Consider the following 24,686-nt stretch of genomic DNA (forward strand, 5'->3'; position numbering starts at 1 on the left):
TCAGGATTTTTTTATATTTTCAGTTTAATACATTATGGGAGAGGTTTGTTGATTGCTGATATCCCATGATTCTCACTTGTTGACACACTTTTCCATAACTCTTTAGGTACTGGGTCAATGTCTGGCTTTATACACAAGGGCTTGTATTATATTAAATATCATTTATCATTTTCAGTAATATAATTGTTTCCAGGTCAAACTAGCAAGCAGCTGTTTTGGAAATGGGTGGAAGCCCATTTCCATCACATTTAAAAAAAACACTTTGGTAAATCATCATTATGAGCTAAAATATTGAAATTATGAGATACTATGTCATAATTATTAGATAAAACATGAACATTAATGATAACATGATAATAACATAAATACATGATAATAACATAAAACATCAACATTATGACAAACTAATTCATAAAGTTGAAATTATGACAAAATGTCAAATTTGAGATGTCAGAATTGACATACCAAGTCATAATTATGAGAGAAAAATTAAATGACATATTAAATACTAAGTGATAAAAAGTTGAAATTGTCATAAATCAAAATTACGACAAAAAGTCAAAAATAGTTTTGACGCGTATGATTGAGATAAAGTAAAATTATATACATACTGTGTGTAAATAGTTTAAATTATGAGAAAAAAAACAGAAATTGAAGAGTTGAAAGAGACATCTAAATTATGACTTAAATTAAGATTAAATTAAGAAATTGACACAGTAAGTTGACATAATTATTACATAAAAAGTCAAAATTATTATCACATACTCAGTCATTATGAGACAAAGTGGATAATTATGACTTGTCATTTTATTGTCATTATTATGAGTTTTTGTCATGATTTAGATTTTTTTAATGTCATAATTAGTGTTGGGTATCGTTTGAATTTTATCAATTCCGATTCTGCTTATCGATTCCCAGTTTCAATTCCAATGTGATTAAATAATGCTATCAGACATTTATCCTGTCTCTTTTTTGCAAACCATTTATTGGAGCTGAATACCATGAACAAAATCAATAGGCTACATAAAACTGGACTCTTTAAGAGCTGTTTGTGTGCAAAATAGAACTGCATGATTCTGGATATATAGAGTTTTATTTCTTTTCTTTTTTTCCCCAATGGAAGTTGTGGTTTTCTCATGATTCTGAAGAAAAAACATTAGACAACGAAACAAAATCACATGTAATTTATGATTGAATGTGACTCACTCAAGATGTAGTTGTTTCATTACTTGAATCAGCATTCTTGAACGAATCTCTTGTATGATTCAAAGACAAATACATTTTAACAGCCCCTTTTCGCCACCTACTGGTGTAGCAATGTAATCGATAAATCTTCATTTAAAATCTCAAATTACTTTCAAAAGGTGATTTCAGAGCCGATCCTCCCTATATGCAGAGTACTCAAGCTGCGTAGGGCCCCCTTGTTCTCAAAGATGTTTTAATTTTTGTTTCGTTTTTTAATTTTGCCAGCGGTTATGAAAACATGAATAATCAATTATTTTAATGCGGTGCGCTGTAACGCTCTTTATGTAAAAATCAGCCAAATCATGTAACGTGAATGTCATGCATTCTCTTGCTCTTACTAAAAAAACGAGTTGAAAGCATACCGAGCCGTGGAAGAGATACTGTTTCTTGAGCGCTTTCTGTGAGCGCGATTCGAGACGGAGTGAAACACGGACAAATGTGTTTCCATTCTTTCATGAATTGATTGGATCCTGAAAAGTGAGTGTTGGAAAGAAAGGGTTGAAGTATAGGAGGGCTAAAGTAAAGGCGTTTCAGAGAAACTTTACTCTTTATACTTTCTATTTCTTGGAAAAATAAGACCAGGAGTGTGTATTAATGGAAGTAAATAGGGTTCAAATGGATTCCTGTTGTTTTTGTATGCATCATCTGGGTCACCAAGAAGGAAGGGTTATTACAGCCAACGTGTCCGGCCAAGAAACTGGCATTTAAACAAACAGACTGAATTTACGTTATGGCTCTTAGAGTTTGGCACGGGACGTAGCGCTCTGCGGAGGTTTGGCCGTTGTCCAGGTGGTCACGGAGGAGGAAGTCCCAGCCTGGAGAATTATGGGACTCATCAGCGTTCACCGTAGCTCCTCTGGGTCTCGTTCTACCCGCTGCTGATTTATATCGCGCGAGGGGAGGAACGAGGCCTCGCAGGTCATTTTCATACATGCCTAAGTGGCTTGAAATGATTAGCTGCTTATCACCAGCCGATCCGCGCCATTTTTCACGTGTCGGGACTTTTAAAATAACCTGCAAACACTCGCAGCCGTAAAAACAGACATCATTCACACATGCGGCGTCAGTTGTGCCATGTCTAATTTCTGATATGATGGTTTCACACAAACTAACAAACTTGTGGAGACGCGCAGGTCTAGGTTAATGCCTCTCTTTGTTCCGAGCGGCTGCTAATTATAGCGGGTGATGACACACCTTCACGCCGTGCCGGTGATCTGTCATTTGACAGCTCGACGTGAGAGCTGTGAAAAAGGAAGGATATCTCTCTGTGAAATATGTATGACATCAAAAAGCCTTAAAGGTTATTACAAATTAATAATGAGAGGATAAAGTTGTAAAAAATAGCCCAGCCATGGTGGGTGGGGTGTTTTAAATGTTTAATGTCACATGCGGTGCTTGTAGATGACCACCAAACTCCTCTCCTCGGAGCTCTTGAGTGGGCGTACGGTTTAGGGATGGTCAGGACACTCACTAGTCGATTAGTGAGGTTGCAAGTATTTAATGTTTAGCTGTGGTGCTTTAAAGGGGATGCGTTAGAGACACAACCTCCTCTGAGTGTTTAGCATGTCAATGTGTTCTTTGGCTGAGGGTGTTTCTAATTTCATCCCCGTTAAAGCTGCAGCCACACTGAAAAAACAAATTAAGGTAAGTGGTCTACATTTAATAAAAAAACATATGTTGAAAGTTAGTCAACTAAATTTGTTTATTTAAATGTAGCTAAAATAAATTGATTGCAACCGTTTACCTTTTAAAAAATGTAGTAAATTCAATTAATAATTTTTTTCAGGTAATTATAACACATATTTTCCACAAATTTTAATATCATAATTTTTTTAATAAAAATTTTGAATTAGATTTTATTTTTATGTATTCATGTTTAGTAATCTTGTTGTATCTTATATTTTGTCTTATATTTTTTTTTTGTAATTTTGATTTCAGTTTTAGTACTAAAACTTAAAAATGTTGACTTGGCTAAAATAAATTAATATTTAATTTCAGTTAACATTTTATTTTAACAGCACTTTATTTTATATACGTTTATAAGTTTTATAGAAGTGGAGAAATTTTTTTTTTAAATAGTTTTTGGGTAGTTAGTTAATAGTTTTTCAATATTTTTGTTTATTAGTTTGTTTATTATGTATATGGTTTATATTTATATTGTTAATAGTTTAGTTAATTGTTCTAAAATAGTTTTTAATTTATTACTTTTTATTTCCGTTTTAGTTATTTTAGTACATCAAGTTAAACTAAACAAAAAATATCTGTCTGTCTGTCTGTTGTTCTATCTATCTGTCGTTCCATCTAGCTATCGTTCTATCATTCTGTCTATCTGTCTAACAGGTACTGGCATCACAGATTGTACAAGGCACAGTATTGCACACAAAATGCATCATAAAAAAGTCTCAAGCCTGAAATGTTCTGCATGCACACTATACTTAACTAGCTAGTAGCTACTCCCTAAAAAGATTTATGATTTAGACAGTCGAGTGCCATTGTGAATTGACCCTAATTGCAGGACCTTAAGCAGCCTTGATCCTGACCTTTGGTCTTATACTGTGAGTCTAAGGAACAAGAATGTGCAGAGTGTTTCTATATGTGCGTCCTGAGATGAGATATTGAGGTTTCTGTAAACATTTAACGTCTTATTAGGCTACCGAAACAATAGAGCCTGTGCACGTGATTTAAACAGTTGTCAAACTTTTGAGAGAAAAATCACTGGTCGTTCAGACCCCACTGACTTATGAAAATATAGTTTTGCACATCCCAAGTACATTTCTGTGAACACACTATTTCTGCAGCTCTCACTGCTGTTTCGGAGTCTGCTCGTATTCCTGTGACAGCACAAAAGACGGCTGCGTTTCTCTGCTGACATCTTCAAGTTCACTGAAGCTTCACTAAACAAGGAGCTGAAGCCTCTGTAGGTTTGCCGACACAGAAAAGCACTCGGCGTCGCCGTTATTTTTTCATCATTTTTCCTTGCGCTCTCATCTCCGAAGTGACTCGAACTGTCGCCCCTGAACACTTCACAATAATGACGGAAGACACTGTACAAAATTGCCTTGTTTATGGCGGTAATGTTAGCTGTCTGTTCCGGTGTCGCTCTCGCCGGAGACGTGATCGTGGCAGCCGGTCTGAAGTGAATTTGCCGGGCGACTACCTGGAAACATCAACAGTCATTAATTATGCAAAACTCCCCTCGCAGTGGGAGCCGAGGAGCTGCTCGCAACGGCGGAGACGACTCCTATTAGAGTCAATGCGCTCCACAACGAGCCCCCGCTGCCTCAGGCCCCGCGCAGACGCTCCGACAGACTGACGGGTTTGCACTCTTTCTAGTCGTTCCTCTCAAAGATGCAGTTTTATTGCGTTTGTATTGCGGTTAACTGAAGATGAGTCGCAGAGCATCAGTCACACAGTAATTCCTGCCGCTGCCGCACTGTATTTGGCTTCCCTCTCTGCCGTCTGATTGCCTGTGTACCGCTGCTTCGGGTCAGATGTAAAAACGGAGGGAATGTGACAGACCTGACACGTAATATTTCACTCTCCAATGGCTGCCTGCGACATTTGACGTTATTATAAAGTACTTTCGGCTCGGCTCCAGTGGTCTGTGAGAACTAGATCCTTCTCGAGGTGTTTCACGGGCCGGTTTAGGACGTGTGTTAGCTTCCAATTAGACTGTAAAGGGTGATACTGTGGTGTTTTGGTGTATGCCGGGGTACTGAATGATCGCTGTGTTCATACCATACTACTGTCTTTTTTCTCTTAGAAAGCAATGAGATCGAATGGAGAACAAATGGGTACTTGTGCTGCAGTGTCCTGTCTCTCAGATGTGTCTCCTGTGAAAAAAGACACCAGTAACCTCACGTGTTTCAGGAAAGATCTCAGCCGTTTCAAACTGTGCTCAGATTTGACAGTCAGATGTCTGAGATCTATCTATCTATCTATCTATCTATCTATCTATCTATCTATCTATCTATCTATCTATCTATCTGTCTGTCTGTCTGTCTGTCTGTCTGTCTGTCTGTCTGTCTGTCTGTCTGTCTGTCTGTCTGTCTGTCTGTCTGTCTGTCTGTCTATCGTTCTATCTATCGGTCTATCTATCGGTCTATCTATCGTTCTATCTATCGGTTTATCTATCGGTCTATCTATCGGTCTATCTATCTATCGGTCTATCTATCGTTCTATCTATCGGTTTATCTATCGTTCTATCTATCGGTCTATCTATGGGTCTATCTATGGGTCTATCTATCGGTCTATCTATCGTTCTATCTATCGTTCTATCTATCGTTCTATCTATCGGTTTATCTATGGGTCTATCTATCGTTCTATCTATCGTTCTATCTATCGGTTTATCTATCGTTCTATCTATCGTTCTATCTATCGGTTTATCTATGGGTCTATCTATCGTTCTATCTATCGTTCTATCTATCGGTTTATCTATCGGTTTATCTATGGGTCTATCTATCGTTCTATCTATCGTTCTATCTATCGTTCTATCTATCGGTTTATCTATGGGTCTATCTATCGTTCTATCGTTCTATCTATGGGTCTATCTATCGTTCTATCTATCGTTCTATCTATCGGTCTATCTATCGTTCTATCTATCGTTCTATCTATCGGTTTATCTATGGGTCTATCTATCGTTCTATCTATCGTTCTATCTATCGTTATATCTATCGGTTTATCTATGGGTCTATCTATCATTCTATCTATCGTTCTATCTATCGTTCTATCTATCGGTCTATCTATCGTTCTATCTATCGGTCTATCTATCGGTCTATCTATCGTTCTATCTATCGTTCTATCTATCGTTCTATCTATCGGTTTATCTATGGGTCTATCTATCGTTCTATCTATCGTTCTATCTATTGTTCTATCTATCGGTCTATCTATCGTTCTATCTATCTATAGGTCTATCTTCTCTCAATCATTCTATCATTCTAGACACTTGTTGAATTCAGATTGAGCCGTTTATTCGTAATATAAATGGCATCTTGATTCCAGATCAAAGTCTGAGCGTCAGGATTGTGCTGCTCTGTGACGTGATGAGTTGTTAAAACAAGCGCAATAAATAAACACAGAAAGATTCTTCAGAAGGTGTTTAGCTTGGTGTTGTGTGATGTTAGTGTTGATTGAGGGCAGGTGATGATGGTTCTGGTTTTAGCTCAGCACTGACCGTGTGTGTGTGTGTGTGTGTGCGCGTGTGTGTGTGTGTGTGTGTGTCTCCTCAGCATCATCTGTGCTCCGTGAGCCTCTCGTTCATCAGAGGTTTTTGCTTTGAGCGGATGCTCTGTTGGCGTGATGTCCTGTTACAGTGAAACAAAGGCAACGTTGACACTGGTAATTAATTAGGCTATTACGCCTTCTGCAATGATAATTGCCTGGCTGGAAAGTCACCAGCTCCGTGAGGGAGAGGAGAGGAGCCGCGGCGGACCAGATCCATCCATCATGGACCAGACCCTCTCTTTCTTTCTCCACGGCGCTGCCTCACCTTGACTGGCACCCAAGTGCTCATAATGGATGAGCGGTGTAATGTGATACACGGAGAGATCGCTGCAAACGCCTTGCTGTGGATGTTGGGTCTCGTCTGCAATAACTCTTGAGGTTTCTGAGGGTCATTTTCCGGCCTTCGGTTCACTCACAGGGCAGGATGAATCTGCTCCCGATGGCTGCTTTGATGCAGTTACATTTCTCGTAATGTCTCTCAGTCTTGAAATTATTTAAATTAGAGTCTATTTTTGGTCAATACAGCTTGTAGAGTATAGCAGCCACTAGCATTCCCATTCATCTTAACTGCATTTTCTTGGTTAGAAGTATCTAGTACCAGTAGTAGTATGCCATGTTTGCTTCACAGTTATGAAGACATTTAGCCAATCACCATTAGCGATAAATGTCATGTGACTAAATTAGAATTCCTTCCGGCAGACAAAAAAAACAAAAAAACTTTTAAGAGTAAAATATGTTTAACTCAAATGAAAACTTGATCACTGGTGAAATATGTACTGAAATATCTTAGTGTTTTTAATTCATGTTACTGGTAAAAAAAAATATTTTTGTTTTTTTCAGAATCAGGAATTAGGAAGTTTTTTTTTCATTCTGGTTCGTCGGCCAAAGATTTGTAGTGCAATTTCAAACACACATGCATACAGCTCAGCTTGTCTATTTCAATAGTATAGATAGAATAAAATCATTAGGTCCTTGGTTTTTGTGGGATATGGGATAATGTTTTTGTTACCAACATTTAAATGAAGTTTTTATTTTCTGTCTGCAGCATTAAAGATTTCTATGCAGCAGACAGAAACAAAAACTTTTAAGAGTGAAATGTTTAAGAGAAATCAATCACTAATGAAATATGTACTATAATATATTCAGTGGCGCCTGCAGGTGTACCATGAGCGCTCAGGCTGACCTGAGATTTGCCCCGCAAACATTTCAGCAGTAAATAATTGTCCCGTGTGTCCCGTATTTCTGTCGACTGAACTGGACATGCCATTAATAATGAAAATATCAGTCTTTTGCATGCCAAAGTCAATTTCTGCTTAGAAACATTACGCCAAATAGAAACAGAAAATCATGCTACAGGCACTTTCGTGAGATCGGGTAAGACTACAACAATTAATTTGTAGCCTATTTTACAAATGGGAATACAATGAATTCATGACAATGTTTTACATTCAAGCTACCCGTAAAATTTATAGTGAAAACTTCTCTAAAATCATCTGGAATGCAATAAAGTAATTTTTAAAGCTGTTGTTAAAGCATTTGCTGCATGGATAAAAAAAATAGACTAATAAATAATTCACATATCAGTCAAAATTGCTTTGCAAAAAATCCTTTAAATTTTGAGGTATTCAGAGCAGAGCAACAAAAAAATCAGTTTCATCTGTTTTAGGCTTTTCCTTATTTTTATATTTTAGACAGTGATGAAAAATTACTCGCCGTCTCCTTATTGGACGTGCCTTTAGAGAGAAATGCATCTTTACGGATTACATATTGAAAAAGTTTTTGTTTTCGATTTGAATGATTTTGTTTTAAAAGTAGTAATTTAAAGCTTTCTATAGATATATTTATCATATTTGTGACTCAATTCGTTGAGTTTGAGTTCATCATTGTGAAGCGCTCCTGTTCAAGACGAGATGGCAAGCGCATCCTCTGTTTTCCTATTTATTTTATAAAAGCACGTTTTGTTGATATTGTGAATGCACACAAATAAAAGTAGACCCTTTACAGTTCCGAATGATGTATTACTCTTATGAGCAAAAATTACGGCGTATTTTAAGTTTCCACTACCAAGAAAAAAATGCAAGTGACCGCTCTGGCGCCTCCATGTCCTGCAAAGTGCGCTTCAGCTTCCACTCTTTCCAGCTTCACTGTCTGCCGCTGGCCGCTTGGTCGTTACTTAAAAAAACAACAACTTGCATTTAACGAACAAACAGTTTTTGTAAATTAACTTCATAAAAAACCAAACAAAATATAATAATTTTACTATTACATACGACCCCCCCTCCCTAAAAAAAGGTGTGTACCCTCGAAAGAAATCCTGCAGGCGCCCCTGAATATATTTATATTTTTGTATTTCATATGTTAAAAAAACATTTTTGTTAATTTTTTATGTCTAGTATTTTTGATTCTGACTCCGACATTGTTGCCTTTGTAATGAATCAAAGATTCGTGCACCTTTAAACACATGCGTGTAGCACAGCTTGTCTGTTTTAAATAGTATAGTATAAATAGTACAAAATTTTTGGTCTTTGGTTTTGTGGGAAGTTATGGGGATGAGATCATGTTTTTATTATGTTACTAACATGTTTTTAATCCCTGGTCAGAATACATTGCTGCTTTTGAACGGGCAGAAATGGGAGAAAGTTTTGTCTTAATGGCATGTACCTGCTTAGTAAAAAAGTTAAATTCAGAATTGAACACAAAAAGGTCTTAATGTCTGGTTTGCCATGCTTTAATGACAGCAGCCCTGGAGCTACATGAACAAAAGCTGATAATCATGTTCTCCAGTATGATCTGAGATGATCCAGAGAGCTTTATTAGCTTCAACAGAAGCCAAAAAACCTGACAAAGTCACACGATCAGTCACAATTAGTCGAGAAATAGAGCAGAATGTGGAACGAATCAATCAAAACTTTTCGTTGTTGTTATTTTGAATTAGTCAAAACTGTGAAACTTCATTTATTTCCAGGTTTAATTGAAAGAGCAGTCACAGACTTTCTATGTACTCTCAGACTTTTAGACGCAGTGTATTAATCAGAAGCATTTCTTCATTCATCTCAGTTCTTCTTTTCTTTTAATCTCGATTCTCACTCTGTGTTGCATGTTGTTGTTCAGCTGAGGTCACACCACACCTCAGCCGTCTCTTGTGTTTGAAAGTACAGACACTTGAGATAAAGACGTGCGATTAGTTGGGCCTGTGGGTTAGTTACAGTAACCCTGGGCTGTGGCGCTCTGTAGACGTCTCCAGGACTTTGATCAGGGTTTAACGTCTCTTCCTGGGAACCTCGTCTGGATTTCGAGCTGAACTTCTTAAACTTAAACTCTCTCGAGCATGTGTGAGGATTCTGACTGAACTGAGATCAGTATCTGAAGCCGTTTTGTCAGAAAACATCTTCTGCTGTACGTCTCTGATCCGGTTCGTGATGTAGAGCAGGAATTCCCAAACGTTTTAGTCAGCCAGATCCCGTAAATGTGAAATATTTACTTCAAGTACCCCTGAGATTTTAAGTTACTTCAATAATTGAACAGCACTTTCACATCTTCACGGTTCTTTGATTTGGGTTAATAGTCATGCAGATAAACAGGTAGAATATTTCATTTATATTTTGACTAAATGTTTTTTTTTTTATATTATTTATAATATCACAACTACTGCGCTTATTTTGTCATTTATGACATTTCATCTCATATGAAAATATCTCATATTGCTGTTGCAGAAACTGATTAACCTCTTTATTTATAATTGTATAAAGTATAAAACTAAATACCGAAATATATTGGTTTTGTAAGTTGTACTTTAAAATTAAAAATGAATATTTGATAATTATTTTGTTTTATACTTCAAATGACCAATATTTATGTCTTAAATTCTTCTCTTTCAAACGTTCAAAACCTCATGCTTTTAATTTCAGGAAATTCTGTATACTTCTGTAAACAGAAATGTTGTTATGTAAATGTAGATGATGAGAAGCAGCTGAACTGAGCCACTTTGAGATGCAGAAAACACTGTGTTATGATTTCAGTTTCATTTTGATTAATTGTACAGCCTCATTTATTTATTTTACGTTTACAGTTGATTTTAGCTGATTATTAGCTTTTTAACAGCTCATGAGCCCCCTGCAGTCCCCTATGAAGTGAGTCTGGCTCTCAGAGGGCAGTGTTTCACCAGCACTGGTTCTGCAGCTGGTGCTTTCACTGTGTGTGTGTGTGTGTGTGTGTGTGAGTGACGCTTGCTGCTGATTGGAATTGACGTGGGGACTGGATATGTGTCAGGACTTCGGTTGCTCATTTCTCTCTGTGCCTCAGAGACAGCAGCTGCTTTTTCACAGGAGTCCATCACAAACTCTACAGCCAGATTCACTCCAGTATAACTCCTAGTTTGTCTTATGCATGTGCTTATTATTCTATATTATGTTATCATGTTTGTATTTTATTTAATTTTTTAATGCATTTACATACACATTTTTATTAATTATATCGGAAATGACACAAGGTTGAGTAAATGATGGCAAAATATAATTTTTGAGTGAAGTCTCCACTCATTTGCATTCACACTGATGGTGATTAACTTTCTAATAATTGTGAATGATGTCACTCAATCTGACTCTTTGTCCTCGTGAACCCAAACTCTTTCTGTAGCACATCCTAAATGTTCAGCCATCAGAACTAAAAGTGATGATTCACTGCTAATTGCATAATCACCAGTTGTGATAATTGTAATTGATGAGTGTATAATTGCTAATTGCTAGTCTTTCTCGGAGCCTCTCTGCCTTCATTTCTTGCTCACGCTCTTTTTGTCACGTTCCTTCTTTTACACTGACTTTTCTTGATGTCTTTGTGCTCCTCTTGACCCGCTCACACAAGTTTGCACTTGTTGAAAGTTTGCACGTGTGTGAAAACACATTCACGGATTCTGAAAATGAAGCAGATTCTGTTTTCAAATTAATTATGGGATCCAACCACAGATGCTTTTGGCAGTCGAGCATTTGATTTTGTTCTCTTCGTTTGTGCAAATGAGAAATTAGTCAGTGAATGCTGGAGTGTGTTTTATGTAAAAACTCATTTATACCTTTGAAATGTGGCAGATCGCTGCTTTAAGTTTTGGGACTAAAGTATCCTGAAGTTCTCGGTGCTTTGAAGCTGTAATTATAAAGTAACAGAAGATGTGCAGTGCTGAGGTCTGCTTTTACAAACTAGAAGAAGAAATTACTCTAAACTTTTCTCAGGATCATGAAAGGGGTCGTGTCAGACACAGCTGTTTCATTGTGGACACTTCTGGCCTTGTGAACTTTCCTAAAACACACTTTCACTTTCTTACTGGTTTAATTTGTCCACTAACAATATCCATTTATCTATCTATATATCTATACATATATATCTATAAGGTAAAGACATTTATTAAAGATTTCTATTGTGATTAAATGTTGTTCTTTTCAATTTTCTATTCATCTAATATTCTCATTTCCACAAAAATATGAAGCAGCACCCCTGTTTTCAACAATGATAATAATCAGAAATGAGCAGCAAATCAGCATATTAAAATGATTTCTGAAGGATCTGACTGGAGTAATGATGCTGAATTCAGCTTTGATCGTAGGAATAAATTACATTTTAACATATATTCACATAAAAAATAGTTATTTAACATTATAATAATATTCCACAATTTTCAAGTTACTGTTGTATTTTTAAACACATGCAGTAAATGCAGGCTTGGCGAGCAGAAGAGGCTTACAAGCTTTTGAATGGTGGTGAATGTAGTTTTCTTAAGCAATAAATACATTTTGTGGTGGAAATCATATTTGAAGTCATTCTGAGTGTAATTTTCTAAGCATTTTATGCATTTTAAATACTATTAAATCATTTTTTCTATAACTTTTGACCAAAGTTTGTTGCTTGATCTTGGTGTAAAGGTTACAACTGAGAGTTTGGAAAGACATTAGCATGAGTAAATGATGGCAGATTTTTATATAAAACTAAAAAAGTCTGAATAAATCCGTTTTTGCAGTTCACTTTAAATGCATACTCACCAAAAAGGAGAATGTCTTGAGGGTTACAGTGTGTTTTTAGCATCAAATTTGTATTTCAAAAGATCAAATGTGATTTCTCATGAAACGAGTGCTTTAATATTGCTGTTATCTGTGAATTAATATTCAGTATGATTTAATGCCGCATATAACAGTTGTATGCTGTCTGGACTTAAGATTGTCTCAGGTGTGATGAATGCTGGATTAGTAACGTGGAGCCGTCGCATGCATACTAACGTGTGTGTGTGTGTGTGTGTGTGTGTGTGTAATTGATGTCTGTGTGCTGGAGTTAGGACGGGTTAATGGTGTGATGTTGGAGGTAATCTGTGTGTTCTCTCGTTAGGAGATGATGAAGATATACATAAAAATGTTACAGTGTGATGAGGATGATGATGGTCATCATCATAGTTTTGTCTAATAAATCATTATAGCCTTGAAAAATGGAGGCTGAAATGGCTCTTCATCTTGTGTAAATTCATAAGGAAATCGCTGTTGTCTCTTGCAGAATTACAGGGATTTATCTTTGTGTGATTATCTTGCCATATGTGAGACAGTCTGTGCACAATTCATTCATGTTTCCAGTCCTGACTGCAAATGCATGCTGTAGGGGAAAAGTGTTTATAAATAAATAAGCGCATTTTTAGTCTCTAATAAGATTCAGAATACTGAAAAATACTAAAACACTATTTTAGGCTTTACTTCAAAATTTCTCATTTAATTCAGTGTTATTTGCCGTTTCTTTGCAATTATTGGTGAAATTTCATTGTGTTGTTTTTTAAATCTGTTTTTTTTTTTTTTTGCATTCTTTTAATATCACTGTAGATCATTGATAGTATGACTACTACTTTTAATACATTGATCTGTTTGTTTTGAATGGCCTGACATGTCAACTTCTGACTCGACCAATGGCATGAGTGTGGGGGCGGGACTTTCTCCTCCTCTGACCAATGGCAGATAAGGGAGTGTTTCAAAAAAATCACAATACCATATGAAAATGACATTCTTGAGCTTTAAAGTTGAGACATAAGCAGTCTTCAATAGGTTTATTGCTGTTGAGAAGCAGCACTAATTAAACCAATCACATCTGCAGATGCTCTGACTTGTTTAAAACATCACAGCGAGCATCGCATCCCTTACATTTATTGGCTTGTGTTTGTTGTATGTGAGCTCCAGTGTTGATGGAGCAACTGAATGTCATGTCTTAGAAAAAGAGAGAGAAAAAAGGGAAAAAAACAGAGAAACACAATTGCTTTTAGACAGCGAGTTCAGAGACTATTGTATCAGTATTGATTCCTTTAGCGCTGCTCTATTCTGCATGAACTCCAGGCAGCGGCAGCGGAGGCTGAACGTACAGCAGACACACCGCTTCAGACGACATGATGCTTATTGAGCAAGTTCAAAATGCTATGCTGCCTACTATTTTCAAAGAAAGTAGTATGCAGTATGTATAATGTGTGCAGAATGCAAATTTGACTACTACATTTGACAAAATGTGCAGTATGCAACAGCGCACGCACACACAGAATACTGCATCCCACAGTGCAATGCACTTCATCTTTTAAACGTGCTTAACTCATTTCATTTGACTTCCACAAGTTATATTTTTACCAAAAATTGGATTAAAAGTGCAAACTATTTTTATTTCTGAGATGGAATTAAATGCAAGATAGTGAAAGGTGATAGCAGTATGCAGTATAATTAAATATTAAAGGGGTCATATGACGTTGCTGAAAAGAACATTATGTATTTGGTAAAATGCAATGTGTTTATGTGGTTCATGGTTCATAAAGCACATTATTTTCCACATACTGTACATTACTGCTGCTCCTCTATGCCCCGCCTTTCTGAAACGCGTCAATTTTTACAAAGCTCATCGTTCTGAGAATCGAGGCATGCTCTGAATAGCCAGCTATCCAGTGCGTTGTGATTGGCTGAATACCTCAAGTGTGAGACGGAAATGTTACGCCCTTCACTGTATTGTGATGGCCTTTCCCGGCGAGACGAGACTAAAACAATACAACCCATTACAAACGAGGCATTTGTTGCATCTAGTGGGGACATAATTACTGATTATAATGACTTATACTGTCTTTTTACGTATCGCATTGAATCGTCAGTGGCAGAAACGTACTTACAGGCTGTCAGTCAGAAGCGCCAGACTGTCCTTGCAAATAGTGTTGTTTTTGGCGGCCTGTTTTAATTTTAGTTTTAGTCTAGTCTTTGTGTGAAGCTGTCATTTTATTTTTTATTAGTTTTAGTCACGTTCATACTCTTTATAGTCTAGTCAAGTTTCAGTCAACTAAAAGTCTGAGCATTTTAGTCTTAGTTTAGTCAGAATTATCCATGACTATTTTCGTCTAGTTTTAGTCAACGAAAACTGATGACATTTAGTCTAGTTTTAGTCAATGAAAATTGCATTTTAGTCTCTTTTTAGTAATGCAATTCTATTTAACCCAGTCAGTATAGTATAAGTACCTAGTAGCAGTGGCATACCGTGGGGTTTTAGTCAGGGCCTTCAGTAAGCAACTGTAAACTACATGTACACATCTTACACATCTCTGTTACAGCTAAAGCAGCTATATGCATCTAATACACAGATTATGCCGCACACAGGCTCTCAACAAACAATGACGGCTGATCAACTATTTTAATAGTAGGCTAGATTGGGGTGGGTTAAATGAAGAGTAAATTTCCCTACATGGTCAGTAAAAGTAATCCACCAATACACAGGTCACTGTGCACATTCATGTCACTCTAAAAATACGACGTGCCCAAAGCAGCAAAACTGTACAAACGCTGGACATCCACACACCACACCACAGTATTATCAACACACCACCTACACCTCCATAACAATGTGCATGATACAATACTCATCAAATAATAAAGCACTCACCTGTCACTTGTAAATAAAGTCCATGGGTCTGTCATTCCATGCCACTTTACTCGGATTTAAAAGTAAACACAGCCAACAAAATAACCTGTGCTCTGTGCTAGCTGTTAGCCACTCATAGATGCAATCTTTGAAATGGCGCATAAAACCTTTGCTGGCCTTTATTAGCGAATTCACTTCGGGTGTAGGTCTTCCTTTCTCAGTTATTCTCTTTTGTCTGCAAAAGAGTGCCTTGAAAAAGGCGATTTTAGTAGATCGGCAAGATCTGGTGTAGGCGCCGATGACTGCAGCTGTCATTTTCTTTTCGTTTACTTTCATGTTTGTACCTTGGAAATCCCTGATTAAAGGAGCGGTCTACCGCTGGGGGTAGCACTGGGCACGTAGTTGGACCCAGAGGGCGGGCTCTCATTGAAAGTCAATTTGATTGGCTGATGATTCTGTCACTAATGCTCGTAACAAATCAGATGTGACGTCTTTCAACAAAAGGGTAGCACTATCTGTAGTGCTGGCCTCTGACTTTTTTATGTAGGATATTCCAGTTCAACCTCAACTAAATGAATCATAGGCAATTTAGTGGACATTACACAAATGAAAATGATACCTAAATAATCAATAAAAACATTTTTTGCTTGAGGAAGTGACGTTGCCTGCGTCTGCGCAGTGCAACCTGATGCAGCCCCAGAAGTGAGACACAGGAAACAGAAATATTGCAAAATAATAATAACAACGCGACTAAACGAGACAAAATAACGTTATAACATTTAGTTTCGTCTCATTTTGGTCAACGAAAATAGAGACATTTTAGCATAGTTTTTATTTTGCAAAACACATTTAGTCTCATTTTTATTCGTCAACAATATTGCATTATATATTTAATTAGTCATCGTCACATGACCAGCATTTACGTTGCGTCTCGTCTCGCTTTCGTCACGTGATAAAGGTTCGTTGACGACGATATTTAGTCATACTTTTCGTTGACGAAAACAACACTACTTGCAAAGTTGGAATTGCCCCACTTTATAGAAACAGCCTTTGTGCAAGCCAGCATTGTAAGCTACTCTTCCAGGTTCAGGAAATAGTCCTCCGTAAAATGTGCTGCACACACTCTAATATTTGTGTCGAACTGTTCTGAAACAGTGTTGTAAATACAACTGAACCACTGATTTCTTGTTGTGTCCTCTTTTGGAAGCCCAAACAAAGTACTTTCGCTTTCACAACGAAACACAGCGTCTCCAGGACATGGCGCAGGCGGCAGCAACAATACCACAGCAAGAATAAAAATCACACCCCCTTTCATTGCATAAATACTTGGGCAGTGTTATGAAAATCTCCCTACACTGTGACATAGACATGTAGGGGCGTGTTTAAATGAGGCATTTTAGGAGGGCGAACTTAAATATCTTTGGTTTTGAGAATTTAGTCTTTTCAACTTCAGGGATCTTATCTATGCATGAACAGCTTGTAACACTCCAAAGAGAAAGGAAAACTTGAAATCGCATCATATGCTTCATTTTATTTATGAAAAATATGGTTACTTTTTCAGATTCTTTTTTTTTTGTTTAATTTTAATTTAAATTTTTTTAAAATAAATATTATATAACATTATAACATATTATAACATTTTTAAAATTAAGATTTTTATGATGTTTTATTTTTGACCTTTTTTAAATAAATAAATAAATACATGTATTTTATTGAAATATATGTATAACCTTTTTTTTGCATTGCTATATGCTTTTTTATTTTTGAAATAAATTTGGCCCAGATCAGTTCTTGATACTTTTTTTGCTCATGTATACTTTACAGTAAGCAGTATTCAACTGCAGCCATTGACTTTTCTTCACACGCCACACTTTGATTCACTTCAGTATAAAACGTCCTTTGAGTCAAGCAATGATGACTTGATTAGAATTTTTGCGTTTGATTTCTGTCGAGTCTCTCTTCTCCCGTCACAAAACTGGCATCGTAACCTTCACCCGCAGGCCTGTCTGCTCGCATTTCACATGGACAGCGAGCGTCCCGTCAGGGGCCTGGCCAGCCGGTTTGAGCAGTAACCTCCCCTCCAGTGCGCAGCAGAATCTCAATGACGGGCCGAGCGCGAGCGGCTGGAGTGGAACGCTGTTGCTTTGGAGGTCTTCTGTGTGGTCTTTGGAGCTCTAACCCACATATCCACAGGCACAGGTGCCCTCTCTATGGGGCCAGGTGGCGGCCCATTCTGCTCCCGCTCTTCCTTAATGAATCCGTAATTGGTTTGAGTCACCTGTGGAGAGGAGAATAGCAGGGGTGACGGGTCGGGTTAGTGGAGGTTCTGGTTGAGTCTGACCTGGCTTCATTGTGCACAGTAGTCCAGCACAGACCCAGAGCCCTCAACAGCAATTTCTCATAGACACATACAGCCTTTATACACTCTCAGAAAAAAGCTGTCACTGGGGCGGTAGACTTTTGTTCCTTTTAGATACTAATATGTACCTTTAAGGTACCAATATTGACTCTACTAAAGTGTACCTTTTGAAAAGGTACTGCCCCAGTGACAGCTTTTGTTCCTTTTTTTCGGAGTTTACATTTTGCATTATATCAGGACTTTTTCATAGCTTTTAAATATTTAATAATTTTAAGTCAGACACTGAAGTGAGTTGCTGTTTTTGTCACTCTTCTGAGGAAGATTTGTTCACTTGTTTTGGTAATGTACCCAAAAAATCTCATCTAATTTTGCAAGTGACATTTCTTTCAGTTTTAAATATGTTTTCTTTGGATTGTTTGAGTACTCAGAAGAGAATATTAGAAAAATATAAATTAATTGATGTTTTCTGCTAGCTAAATTTCACATACATGAAATAAACATGGTTACTACAGTTAAACCACAGTAAACGGTTTTGCTACATTTAACTGTAGTAACCATATTATTTGTAGTAAAACTGTGGTTCTCAGAAATGGTTACTACACTTTTACTATAGTAAAACATTTGTATTTGTGAATTCTTTCTTGCTTTTTCTTTTTTCTTTGTTTTTCTAACTGTATCACCTTAATGGTTTGATGTTTAGTACGGTTTAATTAAAGAAAAAGAAAAGGATTTGTGATATGCGCTCTGAAGTTCCTATCTAAATCTAATTATTCCGCGCTCCGGAGTCCATCTGAATAATGATTCGCGAATCATCATTTCAGATCGGGACTTCAGAGAAGAAATATTTCCCCCCGTTTAAATTCTTATTATCCAGTGAAAAGTTAGATTTTTGTGAATTTTTTAAAGAAAAGATCAAAAGGATTAACAATGCAGATAAATTTTCACAGCCGCCTTTGATCATATTTACCAAGGGTGCCGATATTTTTGGCCATGACTGTATATTGTAATAAATATTTGAGAAATTATTATTGTATCTGATCTATAATAGAGTGATAGTCAAAAAAGAGCAGAAGCAGATGAACACAAAACAGCATAACGACATAAAGTTAAAGAAGGTAATGTCCCTATAGTGTCCCTACTAAATTCTACGCCCTTGGTACATCCTGCAGAAGTAGTATGAGGTGAATAATAGAATGTAATTGAAACATCCCCTTGTGTTGTGATGAGTGTGAAGCCATTATGTCGAGTCTCTGGTATATTTGTCAGAGTATCGGATGCTTTGTTGCACTGGTGACTTTATTAGACTGAGTTTTCCTCGAGAGCGATCACGCTAATGTTCTTCTCAGTTTAAGTACTGGAATAAACTTTGCTCTGTTCATTTGTTGCTCTGTGCTATCAACATATGGAGCAGAATTATTGACAGGAGTGTTTTATTATGTGTTGCATGGCCCTTAAGTGTGTCCTGGATTGATGAGCTCATCTCTCTGCTGCAGGTGGTTGCGTTGAGCCAGCGCAGTAAGGAGGCGGAGTCTGCATTCCTGGGAATATATAAACAGCTGATCGAGGCCCCAGGTGAGCTGCACACCTGCCTGTGCCATCACACACACACACACACACACACACACACAAAAAACACCATACAGTCACCGCTCAATTTCACATGACTCAAACTATAATAGAGGAGTTTACATGATATTATTCATTTTAATGCCAATTAAAAACCTGTTTAAAGTGTCATATATCACATAAAATAAGATGTCTTGCTCTTTTGAAGTGTATGAAGACATACTCTGTTCTCAAAACATAAAACTAAGTAGCAAAACAACTCAAACCATAAGCTTTTTTACATGTATGACCACCCATATTTATTCGTAAACATTTATTCAGTATTTGGTCCATTGTTATTTTAGTGTTATGTACAATGTGTACAAGTATAGTATTTATTAATATTTTGAAAATGGTTTACTTCTTTATTTTCAGTTTCATATTCATTTCAATGTTATGTGCTTTTGTCATTTTTATTCAGTTTTAGTCATTTTTATCTTCAACCTATTTCAATTAGTTGCTAACATTTCTAATTTTCATAGAAGATTGTTAAACATTTTCATCTAATATATATTTTATAGTTTAATAGTTTTATTTAACAATAACAAATTTAGTCATTAATCTACTATATAAAACTATACATTTTATACCTTTGATAGTTTTAATTTAAATTTTATGTGTGCTTTTCTAATTTTTTATTCGTTTTTTTAATTTATTTTTATTTCTCTTTAACGTTTCAGTTTTAGTGTTTCAACTATTTTTATTTAAATTCATTTGGCAATATTTCTGATTTTCATGGAAGCTTTTTTTAAGCTTAAATTTTTCATTTAATATATTTTTTATTTAATTAGATTTATTTAATTTTTTATTTTATTAAATAACAATAACAACACAGATTTTTTCATTTTATGCCTATGACAATTTTCATTTATATATATATATATATATATATATATATATATATATATATATATATATATATATATATATATATATATATATATATTAGTTATTTTTATTTCAGTTTTCAGTTTTATTTCAGTTATAATAATAAATATTTTTATTTTCATTAGTTGCCAAAGCAACATGTCTAATTTTCATTGAGGTTTTCCATGTAATATGCATATTTTACTTTAATTTCAGCTTAATTTAAATGAACAAAAATGCTTTTAGTTTTAGTTTAGTTAACAGCAACACTTGTTTAGTCACTTAATCCACTATGTTAAAGTATACATATTTTATGACATTATTTGCACATTAACATATGACCATCTACATTTACATATAAACACCTTTACTGTATCTTGGTTTGCCCTGATGAGGTCATTTAGATATGGACATCTTAAAGGTACACACTGAAATGTAAACACTGTCTGTTTAAAAATGATCGTGTGGTGAGTAATATGGTAAGTGTTTATAAAAGTGCAGAAAGTGGCCCCTGTACTGTGCTTGTTGGACGTGTTTGGGGTCGCGTGGGTCCATATGGTCTCAGGTTCTGTTGACCGCAGTTGGAGGCTGACCGACACTCACAAGTGAAACGTGGGATTGATGAGGAGTGTAGAGCAGAGGAGAGGCGATAAGAGAGAAACCAGACAAATAGAGACGAGAGAAAGAGGACAGGGGCCTGTCGCTGGACCGTCCTATCACAGATCACAGGAAGCCCTATGCCACTGTTTGCACATTCATTGACTGGGTAATGGAAGCTTCTGCTGCAGAGATAAGCTCCAAAACCTAGGGAGCTGCATTTTCAGGCATCATAGGTGCGCTTCCGACGAAACGGCTGGTTTAAAAGGTAGGCTGACTTGCTTTAGCCAGATTTTAGCCTTCAGAATGAAGGCAATCCCAGAATGCATTGCAACAGGTTCTGTGAATAAATCCAAGATGGTGGATAAGGCAACCTATATGTCTGTTAGTGCTGACTAAACTTTGCTCTGTGTAAATTTAACCACTATTTGTGTGTACAACATATTTTTTATGCTTATTGAAGTATTGCAATGCAATATGTACAACTGAAGTCAGTTGTTTTGTGTAAGCAGTGCTGCCTATGTTAAGCATTTCAAAACATGAGGCTCATGCTGCCTATATAGACAGAAGATTTGTATTAAACAGGCTGACTTTAAAGATCTCCCTGATCTCTCGCACTTCATATTGTTCCACACTCTTTATAAAGAATGCATTTTCTTTTAGGTAAAGTGTCTCGCTTTGAAGATGTATTTGGTGTGAATCCTTGACCTATGGCTCTCCTATCAATATTATTTATTTATATAATTTTTCTGTGCATTAACAAAAAACATATTTCAAGGTTTTTTTTTTTTGCAAACTTAGTCTATTGACTATGAGTCAAGCACAAGAGCCCTTGTGAATCTTTCGCCATATTTAGAGAATAAAAACAAAATGCAGATATGAATTGGTGAATAGTGCAGACAAACATTAAACAGCCTCCTCGCTCTGCAAATCAATTAGCTATGGTGGCATTTGAGCTTCAGAAAGATTTTATTTGTTATGTGACTGGTTTATAGCTTTAAATGTTTGAGGGATCGATACATACACTGCCATTCAAAAGTTAAGATTTTTAGTATTTTTAAAAGAAGGCTGTTATGCTTATCAGGGTTGCATTGATTTGTTCAAAAGTACAGTAAAAAACTGTAATATTATTAGATGTTATTACAATTTAAAATAACTGTTTTCTATTTGAATATGCTTTAAAATGTAATTTATTCATTATAATTTTCAGCATCATTACTCCAGTCTTCAGTGTCACATGATCCTTCAGAAATCATTCTAATATACTGATTTGCTGCTCAAGAAATTATCAATATTGAAAACAGTTTTTTGTGGAAACAGTGATACATTTTAATTTTTGGAATTCTTTAATGAATAGAAAGTTCAGAAGAACAGCATTTATTTGAAAATATTATTTATTTGAAATAGAAACCTTTTGTAAATGTATAAGTGTATTTACTAAACCTTTGAATGTAGTGTGTATTACAGTAGATGTGAACAGGTTGTTTCAGGGTGAATCAGGTGACATTCATGCTAAATTTCCTATTCTTAACATTTTGAAGGAGCTTTTGCTTCTTAATTTTATGAACTTATATTAGCTTAATACCAAAGTATTTCAATGCAAAATCATCCTTTACTTGATAAAAGTTACATTTGACAGATAGATGGACTCAAACCCAAGCACAATATGCTTAATATACTGTATACTGTGCATGTTAACAATTATGCCTTCGCTCCGGCGAAGTGCAGTCAGCTACTAAAATAATGTGAATACTCTTACAAAGTACAAAGAAGAATTGATTGGAAATGTTTCTTAAGCAGATGTTCAGACAAATAAGGGCCATGAAATGTGACAAAGTCTGGCCTAATATTTTTTTGCCTTTTATTAATATAAAGAGACCCAGTGAATAACTTTTTTACCGTGGTAAACACGTTCTCAAGTTGCGTTTGTTCTTGTGCGTATCGCGGCAATTTGCCAGTTTCGGTTTGCTAAGTAGTAAAACTGGTTTGTATACCGCGGCAGCAGTCGCGGCAGCCCTGTAAAGACGATCGACTCTACCTTGCGCGACTCCACCGAGCAAGAACACCGAACAAAGGCACTTGAGTATTGCTTTCTCTCCTTTCTTTCCTTTTTGCACTTCTTGTTCTCATCTACTTGTTTAGCCAATTGTACTCACTGTGTGCTTTCAAATCTGTATTATTACTACTAACACTCGGAAAGCACGCACTGTACGTTGGAGGCAGGCCAATCCTAATAATCTACGGCCTGCCCCTCTGTCCTCTGCTACTTTACTCTCTATTCCAATTGGTCTCTGGAACTGCCAGTTTGCTTTAAACAAAGTGGACTTTATTCCTTCTATTGCTACTCATTCCGGTCTCAACCTCATGGCCCTAACTGAGATTTGGATCAAACCTGAGGACACTGCCACTCCTGCAGCCCTCTCCACTAATTTCACTTTTTCCCACACCCCTCGCACGGTTGGGAGGGGTGGAGGCATGGATTTCAAATGAATGGAAATTTGATCTTCTACCATCTCTTTCAGGCATCAGTTCATTTGAATCTTATGCAATTACTATTACCCACCCTGTTAAAATCCACTTTGTAGTTCTGTATCGTCCCCCAGGTCAACTGGGTAAATTCGTGGAGGAGTTGGATGTGTTACTGTCAAACTTTCCTGAGGATGGTACTGCTCGGTGACTTCCACACTCTTCTCACTTCATTTGACCTCAAGCGAGTGTCTACTATGGCTACTCACAAATCAGGTAACCAATTGGACCTCATCTACACACGCTACTGCTCCACTGACAACACATTAGTTACTCCACTGCACACCTCAGACCACTTCCTCATCACTTCTAACCTCACACTAACTCCTGACATAGCACACACTCCTCCGCAGGTCACCTTTCTCCGTAACCTATGCTCCCTTTTGCCTATCCTCAATGGTTTCATCCGCACTTCCTTCACCCTCTCAGTTTTCAGCACTGGACACAAACAGTGCCACTGACACTCTTTGCTCCACTCTAACATCTTGCTTGGACAAATTTTCCCCCCTTTCATCCAGACCAGCTCGCACTACCCCCTCTGCCCCCTGGCTGTCTGATGTTCTCCGTGAACATCGCGCTAAACTAAGGGCTGCAGAGAGGAAGTGGCACAAATAAAAAAACTCTACTGACCTTAGTGCGTATCAGTCACTTCTCTCTTCCTTCTCTGCAAATGTCTCCACTGCCAAAATGACATACTACCACAACAAAATTAACAACTGTTCTGACTCTTGCACACTTTTCCAAACCTTCTCTTCTCTTCTCTTCTCTTCTCTTCTCTTCTCTTCTCTTCTCTTCTCTTCTCTTCTCTTCTCTTCTCTTCTCTTCTCTTCTCTTCTCTTCTCTTCTCTTCTCTTCTCTTCTCTGTCCTCCTCCCATCATCAACTCTTACAGCTGATGACTTGTTTTCTTCACAAATAAAACAAGAACCATCAGTGACCAATTCCTCACACCACAAACTAATGATAACTTCATAACAACAAATACACTCTCTCACCTCCTTCTCTCCTCTCTCGGAGACTGAAGTTTCCAAACTCATCCTTTCCAATCATCCCACTACTTGTCTACTAGATCCTATCCCCACTCACCTCTTTCAGGCCATTTCTTCTTCAGTCATACCTGTGCTTACCCACATTATCAACACCTCTCTTCACACCGGTACATTTCCCACAGCATTTAAGCTGGGTCGGGTAAGCCCACTGCTTAAAAAACCCTCTCTAAATCCAGCACTTTTAGAAAGCTACAGACCGGTATCCCTTCTTCCATTCATTGCAAAGACACTTGAGCGAGTTGTGTTCAACCAACTCTCTTTGTTTCTTGCGCAGAACAATCTTCTGGACAACAACCAATCTGGATTCAGAAGCGGCCA

General features: G+C 36.8%; 1 protein-coding gene across 1 annotated transcript in view; it reads left to right on the forward strand.

The window, feature by feature from the left end:
- cux2b (cut-like homeobox 2b) overlaps window positions 1–24,686 on the forward strand; it is a gene marked incomplete at its 5' end in the record, with an annotated part of 163,697 nt that overhangs the window by 90,350 nt on the left and 48,661 nt on the right. The window contains one exon of the mRNA XM_079382941.1: window positions 19,219–19,297. Coding sequence (XP_079239067.1) covers window positions 19,219–19,297 — 79 coding nt within the window. The remainder of the gene's footprint in view (window positions 1–19,218; window positions 19,298–24,686) is intronic.

The sequence above is a fragment of the Barbus barbus genome (genome assembly GCF_936440315.1).
Source record: "Barbus barbus genome assembly, chromosome: 28".
In the NCBI taxonomy this organism is placed as follows: Eukaryota; Metazoa; Chordata; class Actinopteri; order Cypriniformes; family Cyprinidae; genus Barbus; species Barbus barbus.